The sequence below is a fragment of the Salmo trutta genome, chromosome 6 (assembly GCF_901001165.1).
Source record: "Salmo trutta chromosome 6, fSalTru1.1, whole genome shotgun sequence".
Taxonomy (NCBI): domain Eukaryota; kingdom Metazoa; phylum Chordata; class Actinopteri; order Salmoniformes; family Salmonidae; genus Salmo; species Salmo trutta.
This window is the reverse complement of record NC_042962.1, coordinates 28,073,553-28,098,105: the sequence shown is the minus strand read 5'-3', so window position 1 is coordinate 28,098,105 and position 24,553 is coordinate 28,073,553. Positions and strand designations below refer to the sequence as shown.

The following is a 24,553-nucleotide window of genomic DNA, read 5'->3' as shown; positions in this document are numbered from 1 at the left end:
TAAACCTTGAAATGGTCAGTTCATGTTTTAAATCAAATTACGTTGCTTGCACAGCCTCCATCAAATAAATAGCCTTGAGTTAGAAGTAATATGATACAAAGATCTTTACAGTCGGACAGAGGCAGATAAGCAAAGGCAGAGGAAAAAACGAGTTCTGAATAGCCATGGCTAAAGAAAGTGGGCCTTGTAAATGCTATGTGTTCACTAACTAAACAGTCTCTTTAACCAGAGGACCAGGCATTTCTCATGTCCCCGGTGTTTATTTTCCTAACGTCACATGAGCCGTTAACAACTGTCGCAGCTTTCCACTTCAGGCTAGTAACCTCGAGTCGCAAATTCAGACAAGATGCCCAAATAATCCGCTACCCTTAAAATGACCCCTGTAGGCACGCTACATAAGAGCCAGAGCCGCGACACTCTCGAGCAACACACTGACTTCCAGGAAAAGTTCTAAGGAGACAAAATAGGAAGCCCAAGATTATGCCCTTTGGAATTTGGTGTAAAAACAAAATTCTTCAAGATTCCAGAACTCTTCTCCATTGTTCAGAGCGAAGAGTGAGAAAGAACAAGAGAGAATGAGATAACTACTACTGAATCTGTGCAGCATACAGATAGATAGCCTCATAATGTGTAGGCTAAGTATGTTTACAGTATGTGTCCGTGATGTTGTGTCTACTCACCACGTCAGACTCCTCACTGCCCGAGAGATACATATCTGCCCTACCCGGCTTTGCTGTTGCCCCTGCTCTGCCCGGTCCGGGAGAAATATTCCTCAGCTACTGCCCATCTCCTCCCAGTCCCAGCACAGAGAACTCCTACTACTGCAGCACTCCTTGGCTCCTTTCAGTAAAACACACTGAAACTACATAGACTACAGTAAAGTAACCCACAAAAAGTTTGAAGTTTGGAGTTTGGCATTTGGAGTTTCAGCCCTTGTATGGCCCAGTCCTGTCCTATACCGGCTGAAAGAGAGACGAGCCTCTTCTTTCCCACGCTGGGAAAACACTCCTTCAGTGAGCTGCGACCGTTCTCCAGCCCCCAAAAACAAGCCCCCACCCCCAAACCCCTCCCACACACACATACATAGCCTGAACAAACACACATAGCCAGTTAGGAAGTAAGAACTCTGGCCAACAGGGCAGGCCTGAAAATTCCAGAATCCACCAAAAGCAGCTGCAGCAGCTTTTAATTTCTGTGTGAGTGTGTGATCCTGAGAGTTTACATGTGTTCGGCTATGCCTTGAAGAGGTTACACTTTGAGGAGAGGAAGGGTAAAGACTCAAACTTACTGTACATTGAAGCCCAACACATGTTCCTAAAACCAAAGTTCAGGAAATAATTATCTTTACTATGTTGAAAATATGCCATACGCAGATTACGTACAGAGGCTTGATCAATGCCCAATAGGCCACAAAAACGGATACACGTACTTTGAACATTCTTCATTCAGTTTATTGGGGTCCGCTGGGTGACTGTAGTGGTTAGTGTGATAGAAGTCATCTAACTTCAAACGACCATGGCCCAGTTTCCCAAAAGCATCTTACGGTTCTAATGGTGAATTTAGCCTCAAGATGCTTTTGGGAGACCATCTTTTCATAATTACACATCAGAGGCCCCCTGAGTGCATTCGGTGCAATGTGTGCTTCTGTGCCTTTGAAATTGTGATAATATCGTCTCAGCGCTCATGTAGCAGAAACGGGCTCAAACGTGAAATAATGTGTTAAAGCGTGAGAACACCAACCCCTGCTGTGTCACTGTGTGTGAAGCGGGGCAAAAGGCTGGAGCAACCGTCACAAATAGAGTCCATATGAGTTAGGCTACACTACAGGGTCACAGAAGACCTCAGGGAGTAGGTCTATAGCAAAGACTTTCTCCTTTAAACTATAAGCAAACGTAGGTGTCAATTCTGTATTGGTCAAGTTCAAGTATTGTTGCCATTATATTTTCTCATTGAATATGTTCACTTGACTCACGTCTCACTCTCTCATCCATATAACTTTAACGCATCATGGTGTCAGAAGTGGGATAAGCAGGCCTATAGCAAATCCCATGATACACCACTCCTCCTCAGCCACCTGGCATTGCCCAGTGGTGTAATCGTTAGTCCAAACCCTATCAAACAGTTGCAAAGGGTTTTGCAACGAAAACGAGTTTCTAATGGACATAGTCAGGTAGGTCCCTCCCTGTTTGGTTCTGTTTGGTTCCTAGTGAATACACCCCAGAGAGAGAGAGAGACATTGAGAGAACCACGTGTTTGGTGGGTAAATTCTACTAGATTATGTGACTGTTTGCTCTGCTTTACCCCCTTTCCAAAGATTATAATCCAGAGCGTGTGCTGGGCAGTGTTAGAGACTATTGCCTCGTCGGGACAGTGATCCACGACCACCACCTAAGCCCCTACTCTACAGAACACGCCTGGTATCCAGGTTATATATCTGGTGTAACAAAACAAATACAAAACCTAGGAGGCTCATGGTTCTCACCCCATTCCATAGACTTACACAGTAATTATGACAACTTCCGGAGGACGTCCTCCAACCTACCAGAGCTCTTGCAGCATGAACTGACGTTGTCCACCCAATCAAAGGACAGAGAATGAATCTAGCACTGAGAGCATAAGCTACAGCTAGCTAGCTAGCACTGCAGTGCATAACATGTGGTGAGTAGTTGAATCAGAGAGAGAAAGACAATAGTTGAACAGTTTTGAACAAATTAACTTCTTACAAAATTAAGGAAAAGCAAGAGAGAGCTAGTCATATTTCGTAGTATATTTCTTTTCACTTTCACTTACTTAGCTAGCATCAAATGCAGCTATCTCGTTTAGCCGACTCAAACACCCGGCTTAAACAGCGAGGGATGCTATGTTAGCTAGCTGGCTATGGCTATCCAACACTGGAACTCTTCCAAATCAAGGTAAGCTTTTGGTTTTATAAATGCATTGCCACCGGGGCTCACTGGTGTAACTGCTAAACTGCTTGATGCTGACTGTACACTGTACTGCATGATTATAGCGGATTGACTGACGTTGTTAGTTCTACTATATACCGTATGTTGACTATGACGTGACAACAATGAAGGCTGTGTGTTGCGGTTAGTGGTCATGGTTTGGCATGGAAAGGTTTTTTCGCCTGGTGACAGATAGGGCTGTGGCAGTCACGAAATTTAGACAGCTGGTGATTGTCAAGCAAATAGCTGTCAGTCTCACGGTAATTGAGCGTTCTTTTGCATAAACACATTTAGCGTCTCCTGGCATCCAATCAGAGCCTATAAGCCACTGATGCAGATCTTTGGAACATTTACATAATAAAAAGTATGATAAATCCATGTAATACACCTTCACAATAAATACATTTCTTATTTTAAACTGTTCTAAAGAAGCATGATGTGAAGAAAATGTAGTCTATTTCAAAAGGACAGAATAGCATACTCTGAGTTGTCCTTATGTTAGGTCCTGATCTGGCCATGCCCAATGGCTGTGGGCTACACTAGTTCATTTAGCAGACAAAATTTGCTTAGAATTCCGTGGCATTATTTATGAAGAATACAACTGAACAAACCTGCCAGTTAGGCTCTACACCCCCTGTAAAGTGGATTAATATGCTTAATTTTAAGAAGTTATTTGGCCACTTTAGTTGTGATACAAACCTTATTTAAACATATAGGTCTATGGGCTGGGCTAAATGAGGTGTGCGACTATGATTCAAAAAAGGCATTGTTTCTTATGCTGGGCATCATTCTCAAGTTATAATATATAATTCACAAGTGACAGGCTAATATTGTCACATATCAGACTATTATTGATTTAATCTTGTCTTTACATATACTAAATAATATATGTCATGCACCTGTATCGAAACAGGGTCAGCGGGGGAATCTATGCTCTTAAATAGCGAATGGAGGACGCTTTTCCCCGTGGTTTATTTTAATGCCAGCCAGGTAGGCTATACACTTGTTGTAAATATAAGCAATGTGCTTAAAATTAGGAAAGTTGAGAAATAAATATAGTAGACATAGCCTATAGAAAACTAATGGGATTCTCCTCTTTTTAGAGGCCATCACTCTGTTTTCTCGCACAATTGCATAGCCTATTGAAATGTTGCGCAACATGAGCTCTCATGAAGTGTTTGATTAGATTTTTGAATACATTTGCATTGATGTCAGGGTGATTAAAGGGACAATAGAGTGCTGAGTACCAGGCAGTTAGCAAGTTTGGTAGGCTACTAATGACCATCAGCAGCATCAGAGCTTGGAGAAGCCTAATTACCGTGACTAAACGGTCACGTGGAATTTGATTGCCTTCATGACTCGTGACCGCTGGTGTGGCGATAATATGGTCACCGCAACAGCTCTAGTCACAGACAGCTGATGTGTTGTGCACTGAAGTCCACAAGCGAAGGAAAAAAGGTGAGAGGAGGAGAGCGCGTAGATAGATGCGAAAATTAATTATATTAAGGCCCCCGAGTGGCGCAGCGGTCTAAGGAACTGCATTTCAGTGCTAGGAGGCGTCGCTACAGACCCTGGTTCGATCCTGGGCTGTATCATAACCAGCCGTGATCGGGAGTCCCATAGGGTGGCACACAATTGGCCCAGCGTCATGTCATCCGGGTTAGGGGAGGGTTTGGACGGGGTAGGCCGTCATAGTAAAATAAAAATATGTTCTTAACTGACCTCGTTAAATAAATGGAAAAAAACCCAAAATAACCTGGATACCCTATACATCCTCACACCCCCCTACTCATATTCACCATCCCTCATTCTTCCCTCAAACTCCCATTCATATACACATACGCACATCAATAGTACAGTTGACATACATGGTATATTTCCCCCTTTGAATTGTCTTTTCAGCGTCCATGTAACACATTGGCATTGGCTACTTCTCTCATTACTTCAGAGAGAAGAACAGTTATTTGGGGAAAGTATAGTATAGATTGTATTGGGGGAGGGGAAAAGGATATCGTCTCAATTTACAATAAGCAGGTCTTAGGTATATAGCCTAGTGCGCTCATAGTTTTTTTCTACCTTGCCCTCTTCTCATAGCAGGGGGCTCTCCTCCTTCAACTGGGAAGGTTTCTTGTAGCTTGATTAAGCCTTCATCGGCGCTTGTGAATTCCATCCTTTTTCCCCCCTTCCATACCCACAGCACTGCCGGGAAGCCGAGCTGAGACCTCATCCCCTTTTCCTCCAGTGACTGTCTGATCAGAATGTATTCCTTGCGTCTCTCTCTCAGCTTAGCAGACAGGTCCTGGATGAATCGAATGGACCGGCCCTGGATTTTGATCTCCTTTCCCCCTGTGTTCTCAGAATGTTTATATTGGTCTGATAGTTCCACAGTCTGAAGATTACCAAGCGTGGGTATTTAGCATTATTCTGTTTCAAGCTGATCCTACGGCATCATTACAGATCTTCTGGTGATATACCCATGTCAAGTTCCTCTGATATCGCATAGCTGGAAAGGTCTCCTTTTTCCTCATCTTCCGTTTAGGACAATATTCTCAATTCATCTTCTAAACTTTGCAACTTTGTTTTCAAAAGGCTGATTTGGTTATTTGTTTGTTCGTGCGCATGCCCTGTTTGTGTGTCTTACACGATAGCCTCGGCTTTCTTTTCGAGGGAATCTACTTTTGTAATAGTAACAGATTGTAGCAGTTAGTTTGTTTTGGTGTGCATTGAAAGCATTTTAGCTATGTTTTCCTGGAAAGCCTTTAACTGTTCATTACTTTCGTTTGCGTCTCCAAGTTGCTCCTTGTCTTTTCTTCTGGGAGAAGCCATGGCTTGTTGGATTTGTGTCGGCGCCACTTTACCAACCGATTCGTTCGCTGTTGTACAAAGCTGATTGCTCACACTCTCCCAGTTGCTTGGGGATATGTTGATTTATCAATTTTAGAGTGCCTTTCATGTGACGGAGAAAAACTTCTGTACATTTTCTATCCTCATTATAAGATCAAATCAAATCAAATGAATTTATAAAGCCCTGCTTACATCAGCTGATATCTCAAAGTGCTGTACAGAAACCCAGCCTAAAACCCCAAACAGCAAGCAATGCAGGTGTAGAAGCACAGAAGGTGTAGAAGATGCTGTTCATTGATAGCCAGTGTACTGAGGGTTTATTAGTTCATTCATGGGTTTTAATGAGGAGGATGTGAGTGTGTTCTCTGTGATCATCTAACTAGGAGCAATGGTGCACTTTGTGTGTGTGTGTGTGTGAGTGCGTGCGACAGATATCAGTAATTGGGGTGGGTTGAGCCAAGGTTTGAACAGAGAAATTGTCCTCTTGTTCTGCCATATCTACAAAATATGACCTTTCATGAACAAACTGGCATAACATTGTCATCATCCCTAAAGCATATGTAAAATGAAGACTTGTCCCAGTTTCATCAGCATCAATACTGAGTGTGCGTCCCAAATGGCACCCTATTCCCTATATAGTGGATTACTTTTTACCAGGGCAATAGGGTATAGGGCAGGGATCATCAACTAGATTCAGCCATGGGCCGATTTCTTTCTTGAGCGGATTGTCTGGGGCCCGGAACATAATTACAAATAATTTGTAGATGGCAAATTGACCGCAAAAAGCCCCAAAAGATATGTTTGACTAAAACATAATAATGTGTATTTATATTATGCATGGCAATACTTGGGAAGTGATTTCTTTAACAAAAATCCCTTGGAGCGGATTTCCTGGTGTTTTTCCCAGTCTTTTATTTCAAACAATGAAAAAAATATATATACAATTTTGCTCAGAAAACTTGGGGCCAAATCAAACCACCAGCGGACTGCCAGTGGGGGAACCCTGGTATAAGGGATAGAGTGCCATTTGGGACAAAGCCTGAGAGAGTAGGAGGTGACTGACTGGTAGTTGTGGGAGATGGAAAACCCACATTCTCTCATTGGCTAAAATAAGAATGTGGACAAGTGCAAGTGCCCTGTGGCATTCTAAATTCATTACATTCACAAAAAAGGTTCAAAACTATAAAAAATGAAACAAATAAAAATAACCATGGTTTTCAAACCACTCAGCTTCCATTAACTCCCAAAATAACCTGCCCGGAAACAGTGCCTCACCCTTGGAAGAGACACTGGTTATCAATATAAGCTACTGTATGAATCATTAAAGGCATTTTTCTACTCGCTCCTTAAACTCAGTTCACATATTGACTCAATATCCCAAAGTAGGGACCATGTCCATAAAGCGTCTCAGAGTATGAGTGATGATCTAGGATCAGGTCCCCAGTCTGTGTAATCTCATTCACTAAATTCTAAAAGCCAAAACTGATCCTAGATCAGACTCGGAGATGATTTGTGAATACGGGCACTGAGCAAACATCAAATCAATCTTATTCAACCACCCAAACAGACCCAAAGAGCTCTAAGGCTGTGTTTACACAGGCAGCCTAATTCTGATATTTTTCCACTAATTGGCCTTTTGATAAATCATATCAGCTCTTTTGCCAATAATTAGGTCAAAAATCTGAATTGAGCTGCTTATGTAAACGCAGCCTAATTGATCAATTGCACATTCCTTTGTGGAACGATATAATAAATCATAATGAACAAACTACAGTATGACTGTATTTCTTACAGTATGTTCACTTCTTCCATTGTTAATCTGTAAAATCCCATTAAATGAGAGTGGACGTTTTTGTAAAGTCAACAAGAACACTGGTGTAACACTAATGGGCTAGAATAAGCCACTATTAGATTATTAAAGAGCTTTCTCCAATCTGTAGCACTTCTTCCTAGGGGTTTTTGTCTTGCCAACAATCCTATTACACAAATGAAATTCTCCAAGATTACACTCTGTGCAATCAATTTGAATTCCTAGGAGAAAAACCCCGTAAACAACTTTTTATCAGTCAAATGTTTGAAGGGGAGAATAAAAACAATAGTGAAATGTAGGGATGCGCCGTTATTACATTTTTGGCCGATACCGATATTTTCCTTGCCAAAAAAACCGATACCGATACCCGATATTTAAAATTTTTTGCAGCCTTTTAAGCATTCTAGCACAGTTAAATGGTTGAAACACACACACGCACGCACACACACACGCAAACACACACGCACACGCATACACACACACACTGACCAAAAAGTTATTTTGTTGGCATTTACGAATGTCCCCATTACCAGTAAAACATAATCAAAACCTATTTCTTTCACTTACTTGTTCAGTTGTTTCATTCTCAACCAGGATTTCATCAGACATGTCAAGCAGTGAAGTTTCAGCTGTCTGTCCGTGGCCTCTCTTCCTTGGTGCGCACTGTCACTGTGTCCGTTTCCATCTTGTCCAGCTGTGTCTAACATTTCACATAAATTCTGTTTCTTGTCTGCATCGAAGTATCGGTCCTTGTACCTAGCATCGAGCATGGTGGCAACACAGTAAAGAGGCTCAGAGAGAATGCCACCGAATCGCTTGTTCACAGCATCTAGTAAAGTACTTTTCCAAGTTAACCCGACGGTCTGTGTCGGCATTTTTGTTGATCAGGCGTTTCAATGCCATGACAGAGGGTATCACGTCTGCTGCAGACGCAGTTGATGAGCATATTTCTCAAGTCAGTTGTTCGAATGGAGCTAGGAGTGTGTTCATGTTTTGAAGTTTCAAACATGTTCTCAAATGCCATTGAAATGGCAGCAGCGGAATGAGAACCAGCACATTCTTGAGCATGCAATACGGCTTCCCTCAGTACGAAATCCTTGTCAACCCACTGTGCTGTCAGACTCAGCATGCTCATGGTGCTGACATCGCTGGTCCAAATGTCAGTCGTGAAGCTAATAGCAGTGACGCCCATAGCAAGTAGCTAATGGATGTGTGTTACAACAATACTGTGTAACTCCGGTAGGGTAACATCTGGAAAATAGTGCCTACTTGATAGTGTGTACCGGGGCTCGAGTTGCTCGACCAGTCGGCGAAAGCCAATATCATCCACGACATAGAACGGTTGATTGTCAAGGGCAATGAATTCCATTATCTTGGCGTTAATGGATTTCGCCTTTGAGTTGTCTCGCTAAAATTTTCTTACTGCTCGACCTGTTGACTGCTCGATCCACACAGCAGACATTGTGGGTTAGGTTAGGAATGCGGTGTTGCATCTCTCCGATGTATATGTGTGCATGTCAGCTTTGACATCAGCGTTAACTTGTTATGGATAGGGGGCAGTATTGGATAGAAAACACTCCAAAGGCTCTCAGAAGGCGCCAAACCGTTGAATGATGACTTTGCAGGCCATGGCTGAAAAACAGAAGCGCATTTGGTAAGTGGTTGATCTGAGAACAATGAGACTGGTGCGCGCATGCACGAGACGACTCCATGTTTTCATTTTCAGTCTTTGAATGAAAACAACGACTCCCGGTCGGAATATTATCGCTTTTTTACGAGAAAAATCGCATAAAAATTGATTTTAAACAGCATTTGACATGCTTCGAAGTACGGTAATGGAATATTTTGATTTTTTTTGTCACGAAACGCGCCGGGCGCGTCACCCTTCGTTACCCTTCGGATAGTGTCTTGAACGCACAACAAAACGCCGCTATTTGGATATAACTATGGATTATTTGGAACCAAACCAACATTTCTTATTGAAGTAGAAGTCCTGGGAGTGCATTCTGACGAAGAACAGCAAAGGTAATCCAATTTTTCTTAAAGTAAATCTGAGTTTGGTGAGTACCAAACTTGGTGGGTGTCAAAATAGCTAGCCCATGATGGCGAGCTATCTACTCAGAATATTGCAAAATGTGCTTTCACCGAAAAGCTATTTTAAAATCGGACACCGCGATTGCATAAAGGAGTTCTGTATCTATAATTCTTAAAATAATTGTTATGTATTTTGTGAACGTTTATCGTGAGTAATTTAGTAAATTCACCGGAAGTGTTCGGTGGGAATGCTAGTTCTGAATGTCACATGCTAATGTAAAAAGCTGGTTTTTGATATAAATATGAACTTGATTGAACAAAACATGCATGTATTGTATAACATAATGTCCTAGGAGTGTCATCTGATGAAGATCATCAAAGGTTGTGCTGCATTTAGCTGTGGTTTTGTTTTTTGTGACATTATATGCTAGCTCGAAAAATGGGTGTCTGATTATTTCTGGCTGGGTACTCTGCTGACATAATCTAATGTTTTGGTTTCTCTGTAAAGCCTTTTTGAAATCGGACAGTGTGGTTAGATAAAGGAGAGTCTTGTCTTTAAAATTGTGTAAAATAGTCATATGTTTGAAAAATTGAAGTTTTCGGATTTTCGAGGAGTTTGTATTTCGCGCCACGCCTATCATTTGATATTGGAGCAGGTGTTCCGCTAGCGGAACGTCTAGATTTAAGCTAGACATCAGGCCGATGCCGATGTTGGCATTTTTAGCTAATATCGGCCGATTCAGGTATGCTTACCGACATATCGTGCATCCTTAGTGAAATGGTGAAATCTGTTAAGGATGTTTTACGTACAAGTACAGTAACTACTACACACTTCCCAGTAGGCTTGGCCGGTATACAGTATATACCGTACACCGGGGTATTTTGAAAAAGCCCCGGGATGGTTTTTCAATACTCTCAATACTGTCAAAACTATTGGACATTTTTCAATACATTTTAAATATTTGTAGCTACTTAAGTTATTACCTGCAGTCAACTTGTGCAATATCTTAGGAGATACAACAGGATGCTTTCTTCATTTCACCGGTCACATTTTTTTTAAATGATGAAGCTCACCGTAGTTCCCTAGAACAGTTGAGCCAGTCACATGTTTTTTATGTAAATAGCACAATAGGAGAATGCGAGCTGGTGAGTCCGCAAAGTTCTATATCTATCAGTGAGTGTCTGCCGTGCGGCGCACCTGAGGTGATGAAGTAACACTTGTGTGCATATGTTTGCCATCAGATATCTTACAATGGCTTTCTGCCAGAAGTCAAAGAGCTCTGGATGAGTTTTCTGTACGGCTGCCATTTTTCCCCCTGTGCTTCCTACTTGCGTTATTTTCTCCATTCTTCTTTTCATCTGCTCCATGTACACATGTTGCTCTTCCTTCAGAAAGCATGCATTACAACTTTGTTAATTTGCACAACTTCTCTTGTTCACTTTCGCTTGAAAATGACCACACTCACTGAAAATAGTAGCTACTTGCTATGCTTATATAACTTTATGAGCTGGATTTGCCTGTCTTTGCAATTAGTTTGTTTGTTTTCGCTCATTAGCATTTAGCTAACAGCGTCTATGTGATTTCGCTATAGGTTTATGCTAATTATGTTAGCATTCTAGTAATATATGCCCAATGGGCTTTCTTGTGTTTTTAGAGCCCCCTTACGTGCTATGCCGATGAAACCGAAAAGCTATGATTGTTTCTCTGACTAAAGCAATGTAATGCTGCACCTAAAGAGCATATGCTCATTATCCTCTGACTGGAGTACAGTGAGTCCTAATGAACCACCCCCCCGGGGCAGAGCAGAGCAGCATCTGAGAGGGGTTACCTTAGTTACATGGGCACTGCCCTGGCGCCCCAGGACTGATTAGCTCTAATTACAGAAATATAGAGGCGGAAGTGTGTGAGAGAGAGAGGAGGGAGGGAGGGAGAGAGAAGGTTAAGAGATAGGAAGAGCGATATGGAAAACGGAGAGAGAGAGAGAGAGACCCAGCTGCTCACTGCGCTGCTGTCTCTCTCAGCTTTCAGCCACTAAAGAGCTGTGCTGCGCATAGGCGTTAAATCACAATCACGCTCAACCTGGTAACAAATATCACACATAAACGCGCCAACCCTCCTCATCTGTCAAATCTTACAAAATACTGGGGGGAAAAAGTTTATGATTTCACATTACATTTACATTACACATAACATTTTCCTAATCACTTCTGTTTGTTGATGCACTGTGCATTCAGCAAGGGCTGTCAAATCAAATCTATTCCCTTCATTAGGCCTACTGAAAAAGATCTGTGTCTGTATCTCTACTTTGAGTTACCTCTTGTACAAACACATAGAAGGGGGAGGAGAGCAACACAGAGAGCAACACAGAGAGCCCACCTCTGTGAGAACATTTCAACTCAACACTCACAGTGAGGTACGCTATGAGAAAATCACATGTATTCTAGTGAATGTGTAGTCTACCCAGAAACAAGGTTGGGTCCAATTCCAATTTTCCCCAATGCTTTTCAAAGGAATTGGAATGTCAGTTTACTTCCCGAATTGACTGAATTGAAATATGCAATTGAGCCCAACTAGAAAAGCCATGCAAAGCTCAATACCTACGTTCATTATGAAAATCAGAAAGCAAAGCTTACCCTCAAAACCAGGTGTTTGCTTCTTGGAGGCTTTGGTTCTATTGGAGGCTTGTCCAGCATCCCAAGGGGAATCAGAATCATGAGCACAGATAAGAGAATGCCCCAATGCTTAATGAACAGTGACTAGGCTACCAACACAAGAACAGATTAGCACATACTAGCCCAGACAACAGGCAGCTATGCAGATCACCGCACCAGTGTAGAAGTGGCTATGTGCTAAACTGAACACTGAGTCACTGTATGCTTACTGAACACATTGGCTGTCCGACATGGACGCCTATGAAAAACTCTTCAGCCGGGTAAATTAGCTAGGACTGCTGTCCCGATATAGTCAGGCACAAGACAGGCACGCCAACAAACATAACCCGCACGTACGCATGCATGCCAGACACGCATGCACATGTACACACACACTGCAATGGAGGGAATTGACAGACGGACAGAAATACAGACAGGCAGGCAGGCAGACAGACACTACCATCAGACAAACAGACGGGCGATTCCACGCCAGTGTAGGCAGAAAATATTTTTGCTATCTCAGATTGTTCTGGCAATTCTCACATAGAAACTTAATTGGAAGGAAGGACGTTTGATATGCTTTTTAAATTTATATCACAAATAATACAAATAAAAAATTATGATGAAAGTGGCAATTTTAGGAAATGTTTTGACATATACATGCCTCATGTAAGACCCTATGATCTGTGAACCGTACATGATACAGATATCTTGGCAGTGGTACTTAAGTACAAATACTTTAAAGTACTACTCAACTAGTTTTTTAGCCTATCTGTACTTTACTATTTATATTTTTGACAACATTTACTTTTACTTCACTACATTCCTAAAGAAAATAATATACTTTTTACTCCATACATTTTCCCTTACACCCAAAAGTACTCGTTACATTTTGAATGCATAGCAAGACAGAAAAATGGTCCAATTCACACTTATCAAGAGAACATCCCTGGTCATCCCTACTGCCTCTGATCTGGCGGACTCACTAAATACACATGCTTCATTTGTAAATTATGTCTGAATGTTGGTGTGTGCCCCTGGCTAGCTGTCCATTTTTTTTTTTTTTAAGTATTTAGTGCCATCTGGTTTGCCTACAATAAGGAATTTGAAATCATTTATACTTTTGATACTTAAGTATATTTTAGCAATTACATTTTCTTTTGATACTTAAGTATATTCAAACCAAATACTTTTAGACTTTTACTCAAGTAGTAATTTACTGAGTGACTTTCATTTTTACTTGATTCATTTTCTATTAAGGTATGACAAGTGGGTACTTTTTCCATCACTGCATCTTGGTGTAATTATACTCATTACAGTGTGCTCTAAAATAAGGACTATGTGTAGATTCTGAAAGAAATGTTTTCACGTTCATTTATTCACGATGGAACATTAAAATGAATATCTCAAAAGTACCCTTTTTGATTTAGCCTATTTTAAGTCATATTGTTTGAAGTACATCACATGTCCAAGATGGGCTCTCTGCTACTTTTGGAAGTTATTATACATTTTATGAACACCACCAACACAGGGAATGGGAAATTAGATTCAAAGCGAACTTCCTCTGCTAGTAATTTGCTGAATGTAAAGGAGGGCTGTGATTGGTTAATGACCTATAATGTCAGTTTCTATGTATAAAATGGGTCATATATCCAAAAGTACCAAAATGTCTAAACATAAGCAAAATCAAAAAGGGTACTTTTTTGAATAAATGAATGTGAATTGTTTTATTTCAGAATCTAAACATAGTCCTTCCACACTACAATGAGTTTAATGACCAAGATGCTGTCCGTACCATGTACGCATCACATATCATAGGGTGTTACAGGAGGAATGTATAGCTCTAAAAAAGGCCTGATATGGCCGCTTACATCATGACTTTCTCCAAAATGATTTGTGATTCAAATGTAAAAAGCATATCAAACATCGTTCCTCCCAATGAAGTTTCTATGTGAGAGTTGGCAGAACAATTTGAGATACCAAAAATATGTTACGCTTACACTGGCGTGGAATCGCCCACAGACAGACAGATAGACTCCTATCCCCCTAGTGGTTTGAGGGCAGGGTACCATGGCACTGTCCTCGTTAATTAGCTGGATGAGTGGAAGGAATGTCTCTGTTATGCTGCTATGACATGAAATTTACAGGCACACACACACACAAATACACAAACACACACCCATGCACACACAAATCAGAGTCTTTAAGTCAGTTCTAAGGGTACCATAGGCAAAGTGTCTGAGCATCAACCATCTCTGAAATAGAGGACACAGAATATGATACAGGGCAGTCATATGATGTGTCAAACTCTAGCCTCTGTAGAAGAGCAACAACCCACGAGTGCAATGCCTCCATGTCTATTTGATCTCCTTCTCACTTTGTAATGATTGCTTCTCGGAATGGAGATTTAAAGCGTCTTGCACCAATCCAGGATTGACCGAGAAAGAAACTATCGCCATCCTTCTTGGCGGACAAACACTGGTTGTCAGTGTTTTGGTTGGCAAAGGCACTTCTGATACTGTCACGACCGTCGTAATGATTGGACCAAGGCGCAGCGTGAGTAGCGTTCCACATCTTTATTATAACGTGAAACTTCAGCAAAATACAAAAACAATAAATGAATCAAATGAAACGTGAAGACAGTGAAATGCAAACAGGCACCTACACAAAAACAAGATCCCACAAAACACAGTGGGGAAATGGCTGCCTAAATATGATCTCACTAACGCTAAACAGCTGCCTCTGATTGGGAACCATACCAAGCACACCAATATAGAAATAAACAACATAGAACACCCCCAGTCACGCCCTGACCTACTATACCATAGAGAACCAAGGGCTCTCTATGGTCAGGGCATGACAGTAACCCCCCAAAGGTGTGGACTCCGGCCACAAAACCTGAAACCAAATAGGGACGGTAGGGGGGGTGATAAGTGTCGGTGGTGGCTCTGGTGCGGGATGAAGTACCCGCTCATCCCGCGGATCCGCCAGCATCGGGGGCGGCTCTGGTGCGGAACTAAGAACCCGCTCAGCTCGCGGATCCACCATCTTTGGTGGTGGCTCTGGTGCGGGCCGAAGAAATCGCTCATCCCGCGGATCCAGCCATGAACCCAGAACTGGGAACTGTCGCCGGAAGCTCTGGACTGTGAAGGCGCACTGGAGGCCTGATGCATGGGGCCGGCACATGACGTACCGGACTGGGGAGGTGCACTGGAGGCCTGGTGCGAGGAGCTGGCACAGGACGTACTGGGCTGTGAAGGCGCATTGGAGACCTGGTGCGTATAGCCGGCATCAATTGTACCGGAACTATGACACACTTCGTACGGTGAGTGCGAGGAGCTGGCACAGGACATACTGGACTGGGGAGGCGCACTGGAGGCCTCATGCGTGGGACCGGCACAAGTTGCACCGGACTGGTGACACGCTCCTTCAAACGCCTGCGTTGCCGCATACTCTTAGCCAACTCCATTCTCCGGTATCCCTCCTCGCACTGTTCCATTGACTCCCAGGCGTGCTCTGGTACTCTCCTTGGGTCGACTGACCACCTCTCTATCTCCTCCCAGGTTGTCACTGGCTCACTCCCCGGCTCCGCCAACCACCCCGTGTGCCCCCCCCAAAAAAATATTTTCGGGCTGTCTTTTGGGCTGTCCTTGTGGCCGCGAACCCCCGGCGTCGTCGCTGTCCTCCCTTCTCTCCCTGCGTCTGCTTCCACGGAAGGCTTTCGTGTCCTGACATGATCTCTTCCCAAGTCCAGGATATTTTCTCCTCGATCTCCTCGTAAGTCCAGGATGCCATCTCCTCCTGGGCACGCTGCTTGGTCCTGTTGTGATGGGATCTTCTGTCACGATCGTCGTAATGATTGGACCAAGGCGCAGTGTGAGTAGCGTTCCACATCTTTATTATAACGTGAAACTTCAGCAAAATACAAAAACAATAAATGAATCAAACGAAATGTGAAGACAGTGAAATGAAAACAGGCACCTACACAAAAACAAGATCCCACAAAACACAGTGGGGAAATGGCTGCCTAAATATGATCCCCAATCAGAGACAACGCTAAAAAGCTGCCTCTGATTGGGAACCACACCAAGCACACCAACATAGAAATAAACAACATAGAACACCCCCCAGTCACACCCTGACCTACTATACCATGGAGAGCCCAGGGCGTGACAGATATATTTAGCATAAAACGATGGCAACTATAATAAAGGCCTATATGAAAATATCTGGAAACACCAAGTCCACAGGTGATGTTATGGAAATAGCCTACAGATCTTTCAGCCAAAGAGATGTCTCATTCATATCTGGGTCTAATTTACAAGGCACCAAACCGGAGGAATACGGACTAAAACAGGAAGGGACTACATGGATTTGTCCAATAAGAAATGCACATTTCCATGTTCTGTTGCAAAACGTTTTCAAATGTTTTCCATTGCATGCCCTAATGAATACAACCCAGTGGTAGGATGAGAGACACTCCAGCATGAGGAAGAACTATAGCTATAGTAACTGCCTTCATCTGAGTCTGTCATCTTCATATAGAAGTTACAGAGTTCACATGCATGTTCTAGCCACACAGACACACCTGAATACACCCAGGCCAAACTACACAAAAGCTAGGTAACTGAAGCAAACACATGAAACAAAGAAGTCTGTAGCCTACAAAGTAAGCATGGCAAAAGTCAAAATAATTACTTCTCTAAGCTAGAAATAAATCATCCCACTAACACAAAGACAGAGGTCCACCATTCTGAATAACTGTTGATATTTTACCTTTGGCTTCTTCGACATGCTCGCCGTCCCAGACTGCCAGAGACACCTGTGTCGCTACCTCTCTGTTCCAATGCGACTGCAATGAATTATGGAAATCCCATGGATTTGTTCAGAGTACCATGACCCAGGGGTAGAAGCAGCTGACGCCTTACATAAAAAAAAATACCCAACCTATTTACCCTCAGTCAAAATGGAATTAAACTCAAAAAAAAAAGTTAAGCTCTACTGACAAGTCGCTCTCCATTAAACCGATTGACCAATCACAAAACTAAGGATGCTCTGCTGTCTGGCCAGTTAGCTTCCATAGCCGGGAAAAGAAAGGAGATTGTTGTCTGCCCCGGCAAGGTCTGTTCTCAGGAGCGTCTTCAACTGGAAATTACACGCCTGTTGTTGACTGAGCCCATCTGAGGATCTCTGGGGCAGATACACACACACACACACACACACACACACACACACACACACACACACACACACACACACACACACACACACACACACACACACACACACACACACACCATGGGGCCGGTGCCTCTGAGCATACCCATACACACAAACACACACTACACACATGGAGCTATGCAGCCGTGATAGACATCATCGGTGTCATGGTTCGCTCCAGTGTTTTTCTTCAGCTCGCTGGGCATTAAGGCTTTAATTTGATAGTGTGACATCTGTCGCCTGGGCTGAGCTCCCTTACCGCACACACACACACACACACACATACACACACACACACACACACACACACTTATCGCATCTCTTACAGACACATCTCTCACAGTCTTTACACACACATCTTACACTCTCTCCACACGCACTCATCTCACTCCTTCATCACTCAGATGTATCCCATCTAGGGCTGGGCGGTATACCATATTTTACGATATACCGGTATTGTTGCACGGTCCGGTTTGGGTTTTTACTTGACCTTCTATAACGGTATTTGAATGTTTGGTTTGTTAAACGTGATAAGCCTTGCGTTCCGTCCATTTTTATACTTTACACCCGCTACTTGAGTCATCCCTCTCCGCTCTCTCTCTCTCTCTCTCTCCATGCCGTTTATCCACATAGAACTAGCCCCACCCCGTCACTGAAGGAGCGCATTTGTTGTTCATTGCCTTCAGTCTGCATGGCCAACGCAGGACATGCAACAATGTTGATGACTTATGATGACGTTTCCACTTCTTAATGCTTCTTAATATCAATCCACAAGTGGTGTATCATCACACTGTTAGTTTGTGGTTCTTACATCTGCAAACAGCTAGTTTGTCTCTCCTTAGCAAGTTCTAGCTAAATCGTGTTAGACGCTAATGCTAATCGACAGGCCGACACTACCATCTGGAGCCCTATCCCTGGCCCCGCCTGGCCTCCCTGGCCCTCGTTAGTGCTATTGATGTGGCTGGTCATCAGTGTTGGGTACCATCACATCATAGCATCTGTATTGTAACTACTATTCCGATTGCATCACATAGAGATCCTTTAACTCACTATTTCATTGTGTATTGCATCAGGTCTGTCCATGAAGGTCAGGGTAACCGGTCTGAAATAACTTTTGTCATGAGGTAATAATGCAGTCTAGTGTTAGTAAGGTTTTGCTGGTCAGGTCAGTCAGAGGAAGGGTTAAGCCATAATTGATGGCTTGTTCATTTGCTGTTGTTTTATCTGTGAGTGCTCACCTGGAGTATCTGGCTAGATGGCGGATTTGATGATGATCCAACTCTATTGAAGATTGTACCTGATTCTATTGTAGATTTGTCCAGGTTGACTACTGTTGTCTATGGCCTAGGGATTTCACTGCCAACTTGATCAGACTCCACCCAATACTAGATGCAAGTGTTACTGCACTGCTCCATATCATGCAGGTGCAGCACGAGGATAGAATGCAGAAAGCAGCATGTACACACCATATGGGTTTCCTCCCTCTGGAGGAAAACACACAAAATACACCCATTTTTACGCACACTCACGATACGGTTCAGAGGGGAAAAGCACGCAGGTAAGATTTACGTCATGAATCGCGTTCTGGAGGCAGCTCTGCAGAGTGGTCACGAGCTGGCACAGCCACAAAGTCATACAATCTGAACCTAATCCTAACTTAAACCTAACCCTAACCTTAACCACACAGCTAACCCTAATACCCTGACTACACTGCTCACGTCGCGTGTGCGAGCGTTGCAAAATAAATGTAGGAATCTATATTATTCAATTATCGCACCCACACTGTTCGTGCGCGTCAACGAGCGTCTGCGTTGCCAAGGGCTAAAATAGAAGTCCTTTCTATTTCTGACGCAGATCACGCAGCAAGTCCTGCCTCTCCCATCTCCTCTTTGGTTTATAGAAACAGGTACCCACATGCCATCTCCTCATTGGTTATACCCACGTGGGTGATTGAAAGATGAACTGTGTTGCCGGTTGTTGTGGTAATACTATGAAAGTTTAGATGCCAATCACCATATAAGTTCAAAGATGAAAAAGCCTGGAAGGAGGAGAGATGACTGTTTTATGGATTAATTGTCAGAGTAGAGGACCTTGTGCATTTCAGGTAAAATAAGAACTCAATGTTTATATCCCAGGACAAATTAGCTAGCAACAGCAAGCTAGCTAAATAGGCCAAATTAGCTAGCAAGTGCAAGCTAACTAGCCATACATGTTTAATGCTTTTCGACCTGTCCCCAAATGAATGTCATTGGTTCAGAGTTTGTTTTGATATTTTAATCTGCATGTCGTGATCGCGTTTGGTGTAGGGGGACAAAATAAATGTATGCACGATAGCGCACAATGGCGCACGCGCACAGCCGGTTTGGGTTCCGTGTAATGGCTAACCCTAACCTTAAATTAACACCAAAAAGCACATTTTTGTTTTCATACATTTTTACAATATGGCCAATTTTGACTTTGCAGCTGGCACGTCTTAACGGTATTTGCTCAGTTCGGCCTCCAGAACAAGACTCATCACAATAAATGTCAACCTGCGAAAAGCACACACAAGAGCGTGAACTAACATAATGATGTACCACAAAACAAGACTGCATGTCTTAAAGCATAAATCAGATGCTATACAGCTGGTCTAGCCTCAGGTTCCCTACATCTAACCTCACCATATAATTTCATCCAGAGGTTACAATTAATTGAGGTAATAATTATTCACATAATTGAAAAGCTGAATGAGTGAGATTTAAGTTTTTGAGTTGAGGTTGTGGTATCATAGCTATCTCTGCCTCATTATTGGCCTCCTGCGGAAACAGAGACAGGCAGAGAAACAAAGAAAGAAAGAGTGAGAGGGAGGGAGGGAGAAAAAGATGAAAGAGAGAGAGAAAGAGAAAGACACTGGGAGAGAGAAATAGGTGAAGAGTCTGAGGAGAACAGAGATGCTCATGGGTAACCGGGCACCAGACTATGCCCCTCACCATCTAGCTGATTTCATCTGAGCAAAACCTCTCTCTCTCTCTCTCTCTCTCTCTCTCTCTCTCTCTCTCTCTCTCTCTCTCTCTCTCTCTCTCTCTCGCTCTCTCTCTCTCTCTCTCTCTCTCTCTCTCTCTCTCTCTCTCTCTCTCTCTCTCATCTCCATCTTCACTGGCCCAGTCAGAAATGAAACACACTCCCCCACACACAAACATAATAGGCCCTACATACACAGTTTTGTAAATGCACATTCAGATAACAATTGTGCAAACCCACAAATACTGTGCAAGCACACATGTATACTCTAAGGACAATCACTACAGTGAATGGGCATACATGTAAGCTAATAACAAGCATAGGTATACGCATACGCCCAATACCTTCCCATTGTCCGTCCTGCAGCCATGAACATTTTAAACTGACTTAGAGTCTACCTCAAAGCAATAATACTTGTAGTCTACCTCTTACCGAAAATACATAAAGAACCTGTGCTCCCAGAATGGCATTTCAATCACGACTGGATTATTTATCATGGGGCTCATGGTAAACTTTCTGCGTCCCTCCCGATTATACTCATCAGCTAATGGAGACAATGCTTTCCCCAGACAAACACACATGCATCTCCAACGTCACTGACTTTCAAGTTGACGTAAGATTTTTATTTTTTTTTACAAACATTGCTGTCATGAAAAGACAAAGTAATGGACTGATTGACTGTTATCTGGGCTGGGCATGACCAGATCTCATAAAGTGGGCATGTAGTAGTTATATAATTCCTAAATCGCTAAAGCCTCCCCCTGAAATAGCCATTGGATGGCTCAGGAGAAAAGTAAAACCACAGCTATCTATCCCAGGTTGCACTCCAGTCCTGCCACTATCAACTACCCCCAGGGTACCGGTGTGAATCTCAAGTTTTTTTTTCTCCCAAATCAACTCCTTCAGATTAAGTCAAATCCGAAGATTACAGAAATGCATGACAAATCCCCAAAACAAATGTTATTGTTGTTTGTTACTTTGTCATAACCCCAATCTGGGCTAGAAAATTGAAATAATGCCTATGTCAACTGCGGAATGCTTTTTTTTCATTAGTACTTCATGCTTAGATAACAGCTGGCGATGAATGAACTGGACTAACATACAAATACTGTAATTTCAGCGACGGCGCTTTTTGAATTAGGTTAGGAAAATAAAAGCATAGAACTTGCTGTTCTGGAAGAAAACAATACGTGAATCATCTGCTTTCTGACAGTGTTAGAACACCTTTAAACATGATAGACTTCTGCCTAGGTGGAGGGAACTGGCTCAACAAACATTAAACTCGCAAGTGCTGCTATTAGAATGAACACTGAATGAGCAACACTTTTCCAATTCTGTCACAATTTAGAATGAAATACTTTTTAAATATCCATGTGTACCTATTGCTGTGATTTAATGTGATATCTGACAGAGCAAATGTAGAACAAGTGATTGTTCATGGGTTTGAAGAGCGCCTAGAGCGCCAAATCAAAGTACAGAGGTAAGTAATGGGTAAGGTGTCTTCCACCACCATGCCCTTCCTCCCTCCCCTGAAAATGCCCTACATTCCAGAGCACCGCCTGCACATACCCCACTTACCCAGGAGACATTTTTATTCTTGGGTGGTTTGAGCATGGCAACAGGAGCAGCCTGGCAGCATGGATGGAGAGAGGAGCCCCTCCTTAGCGGCTCTTAGCCCCACAGTAGGTGCAAGTTCGGCGGGCAGGTGAGAGCGGGACAGGGGGTAAGGGCCAAGGGGCCGCGGTGGAGCTCAGCCATGGGTCTCCTGCCCTCCGAACTGTCAAATTAAAATCCTCCTCAGCTCTAGTCGACTCCAACATCTGTCAGGAGTGGCGGACACATCCGACCGCAACACTGCAAACACACCCACAGGAAAAGAGGAAGAAGAAGAAAGGCAAGTAGAAAACAAGGCGTCAACACCGTTCCGGTTCTCCAAGCAGTGCAATCGTCGCCATTGTCAAGACCTGAGAAAGTAGAGCGAATTCCCTCCAAAAGTTGTATCCACTTCTTCCTCTTCTTCTTCCTCCTGGTAGTCCAGAGTAACCTCCTAGACTGATTATGTATTCATGGCTGGCGATGAATATGCAACGCCCCAACCGGCAGGTTTATAACCCGCCCTCCTGCTGTACCGTAGCAAGTGTCCAATCGCTGAGCAGGTCCTTGCCGGCGGCTCCCACGGGTGGGCTTATGGAAGCATTAGGAGGAAAACACTGATTCTGCTGGTAACAGAGGGCGGAGTTATGAAGTTATCCTCAGACAGGCAGATCAGAGATCAGCATCACTCCCAGAGGGTGAGAGAGTCAAGAGAGCATCCGCTGGAATACCTGACCTGGTAACTCGCTATGGAAATCTACTGACAATTCTCTGTCTAGGTTTTTCCCCTCTCTCTCTCTCTCTCTCTCTCTCTCTCTCTCTCAGGTCGATCCTCATCCTACCTTGTGTTGCTGAAGCTCCTCGATCTCACATCTCTTTCTCTCCCACGTCAAACTCGTTTTCTCTCTCCCCCCTTCCTTCTCTCCCCCCTCTCTCTAGGGTACTGTATGTGTTCTCGCCTGGCTGGCACCTGTTGCCAGGGCGCCCAAGCAGAGATAGGTTCTCTGACAAGCCAATGGGGTGAGGGTAAACTAACTAGGAATGAGATTTTCTTCTGTTTTCTCTTATCATTCCCAACCCTTCAGCCTTTTCCTTTACTATCCTCTATCCACACAATTACACCCACTCTCCCACTATCTGACCACGATCTCGACATCTCTCCGGTTTTTTTTTACTGACTCTTACCCCTCTAACTCAATCCCGCCCCTCCTCTCTCCCTTTCACTCCTTCTGTTACTCAATAAACTTCTCTCACGCTCACAAATTCTCTCACTCAACCTCCCGCCCCTCTCTTTCCATTTGCCGCCTGTCTATTTGTTTATACAACATGTCAATCCAGATCAACTGAAAAGATTGTGACTTAGTTAAGGAACTACCACTGCTGTTTTGATGCCGTTTTGAGGTAGGTCATTTATATTGGATAGTAAGTGTTCTACAGTGGCACGCATGGACACACACACACACCTTCCAAACAACCTAGACCTACATAATCATGAACAAACTATTAGCACTCCATCCTACAAGTTTACAGGTTCAGAATTTAATGGTAGCCTTTACGTAACATTTTATGTAGCCCTAATACAATGCTAACGTCTGTCACTCGAATTAACTGCTCAAGTATCCATATGGGCTAATGACCTTCTCCTGGTGCACGGAGGAGAGGGAAGAGAAGGAAAAGAGGGAGTCTTCTGCATCCCCACTCTTAATTGGATGCTAAGAAGCATCTGTTCCCTTTTTTACGAGACGCCTGACTTAGTGTGGATGCACAGGCTGTCTGAGGTGCCCGTTATTAAATTGGCATGGGCCGTGCCTGGCGCCCCCTAAGTGCGTAATGGTATCTTGATGATGGGCCATTTCTCTGTGTGTTTTATAGATATGGGCTATATAGGTCGTCGAAGCACATGCCAGAGGGAGTGTCATATACAGTGGAGGAGTCAGTGTAGATGGCATGAAATGGAATTAAACTGAGTGGATTTAATACAGCTCTGAAATTGGAATTGGGAGCTGAATACTGTATATACTTTGCACTGTTCCGGGTACTGACCTGATTGAACAAATGTGAGTATCAAGGTGGAGCAATGGAACAGTGGAGCCTCCATGATTTTCCAGGCATTTGATCAACACATAAGTGCACTCTTATAAATAAAGGTGCTATCTAGAACCTAAAAGGGTTATTCTGAGAAATCTTTGATGAACCCTTTTTTGGTTCCAGGTAGAACCCTTCTGAGTTCCATGTAGAACTCTTTCCACAGAGGGATCTACATGGAACCTCAAAAAGTTCTACCTGGAACCAAAAAGGGTTCTACTGTACTTGGAACCAGACGGGGTTCTCCTATGTGGACAGGCGAAGAACCCTTTTGGAACCTTTTTTTCCCCCTAAGAGCGTATACACACGTATTTTGTCTGAACTTAGTCATCACACATTTTCTTCCTATAGCCTACTGTATTCAAATATG

At 43.2% G+C, this 24,553-nt stretch overlaps 1 protein-coding gene across 4 annotated transcripts in view; it reads right to left on the bottom strand.

Moving 5' to 3' along the window:
* Positions 1-24,553, bottom strand: part of cacnb2a (calcium channel, voltage-dependent, beta 2a) — a 111,595-nt gene that overhangs the window by 63,676 nt on the left and 23,366 nt on the right. Inside the window, exon 1 of one of the 4 annotated variants that reach the window (XM_029756069.1) lies at positions 681-1,025. The exons of the other annotated variants lie outside the window; for them this stretch is intronic. Coding sequence (XP_029611929.1) covers positions 681-713 — 33 coding nt within the window. The 5' untranslated portion in view covers positions 714-1,025. Of the gene's footprint in view, positions 1-680; positions 1,026-24,553 lie in introns of those variants that run through there. 4 annotated transcript variants of the gene reach the window in all.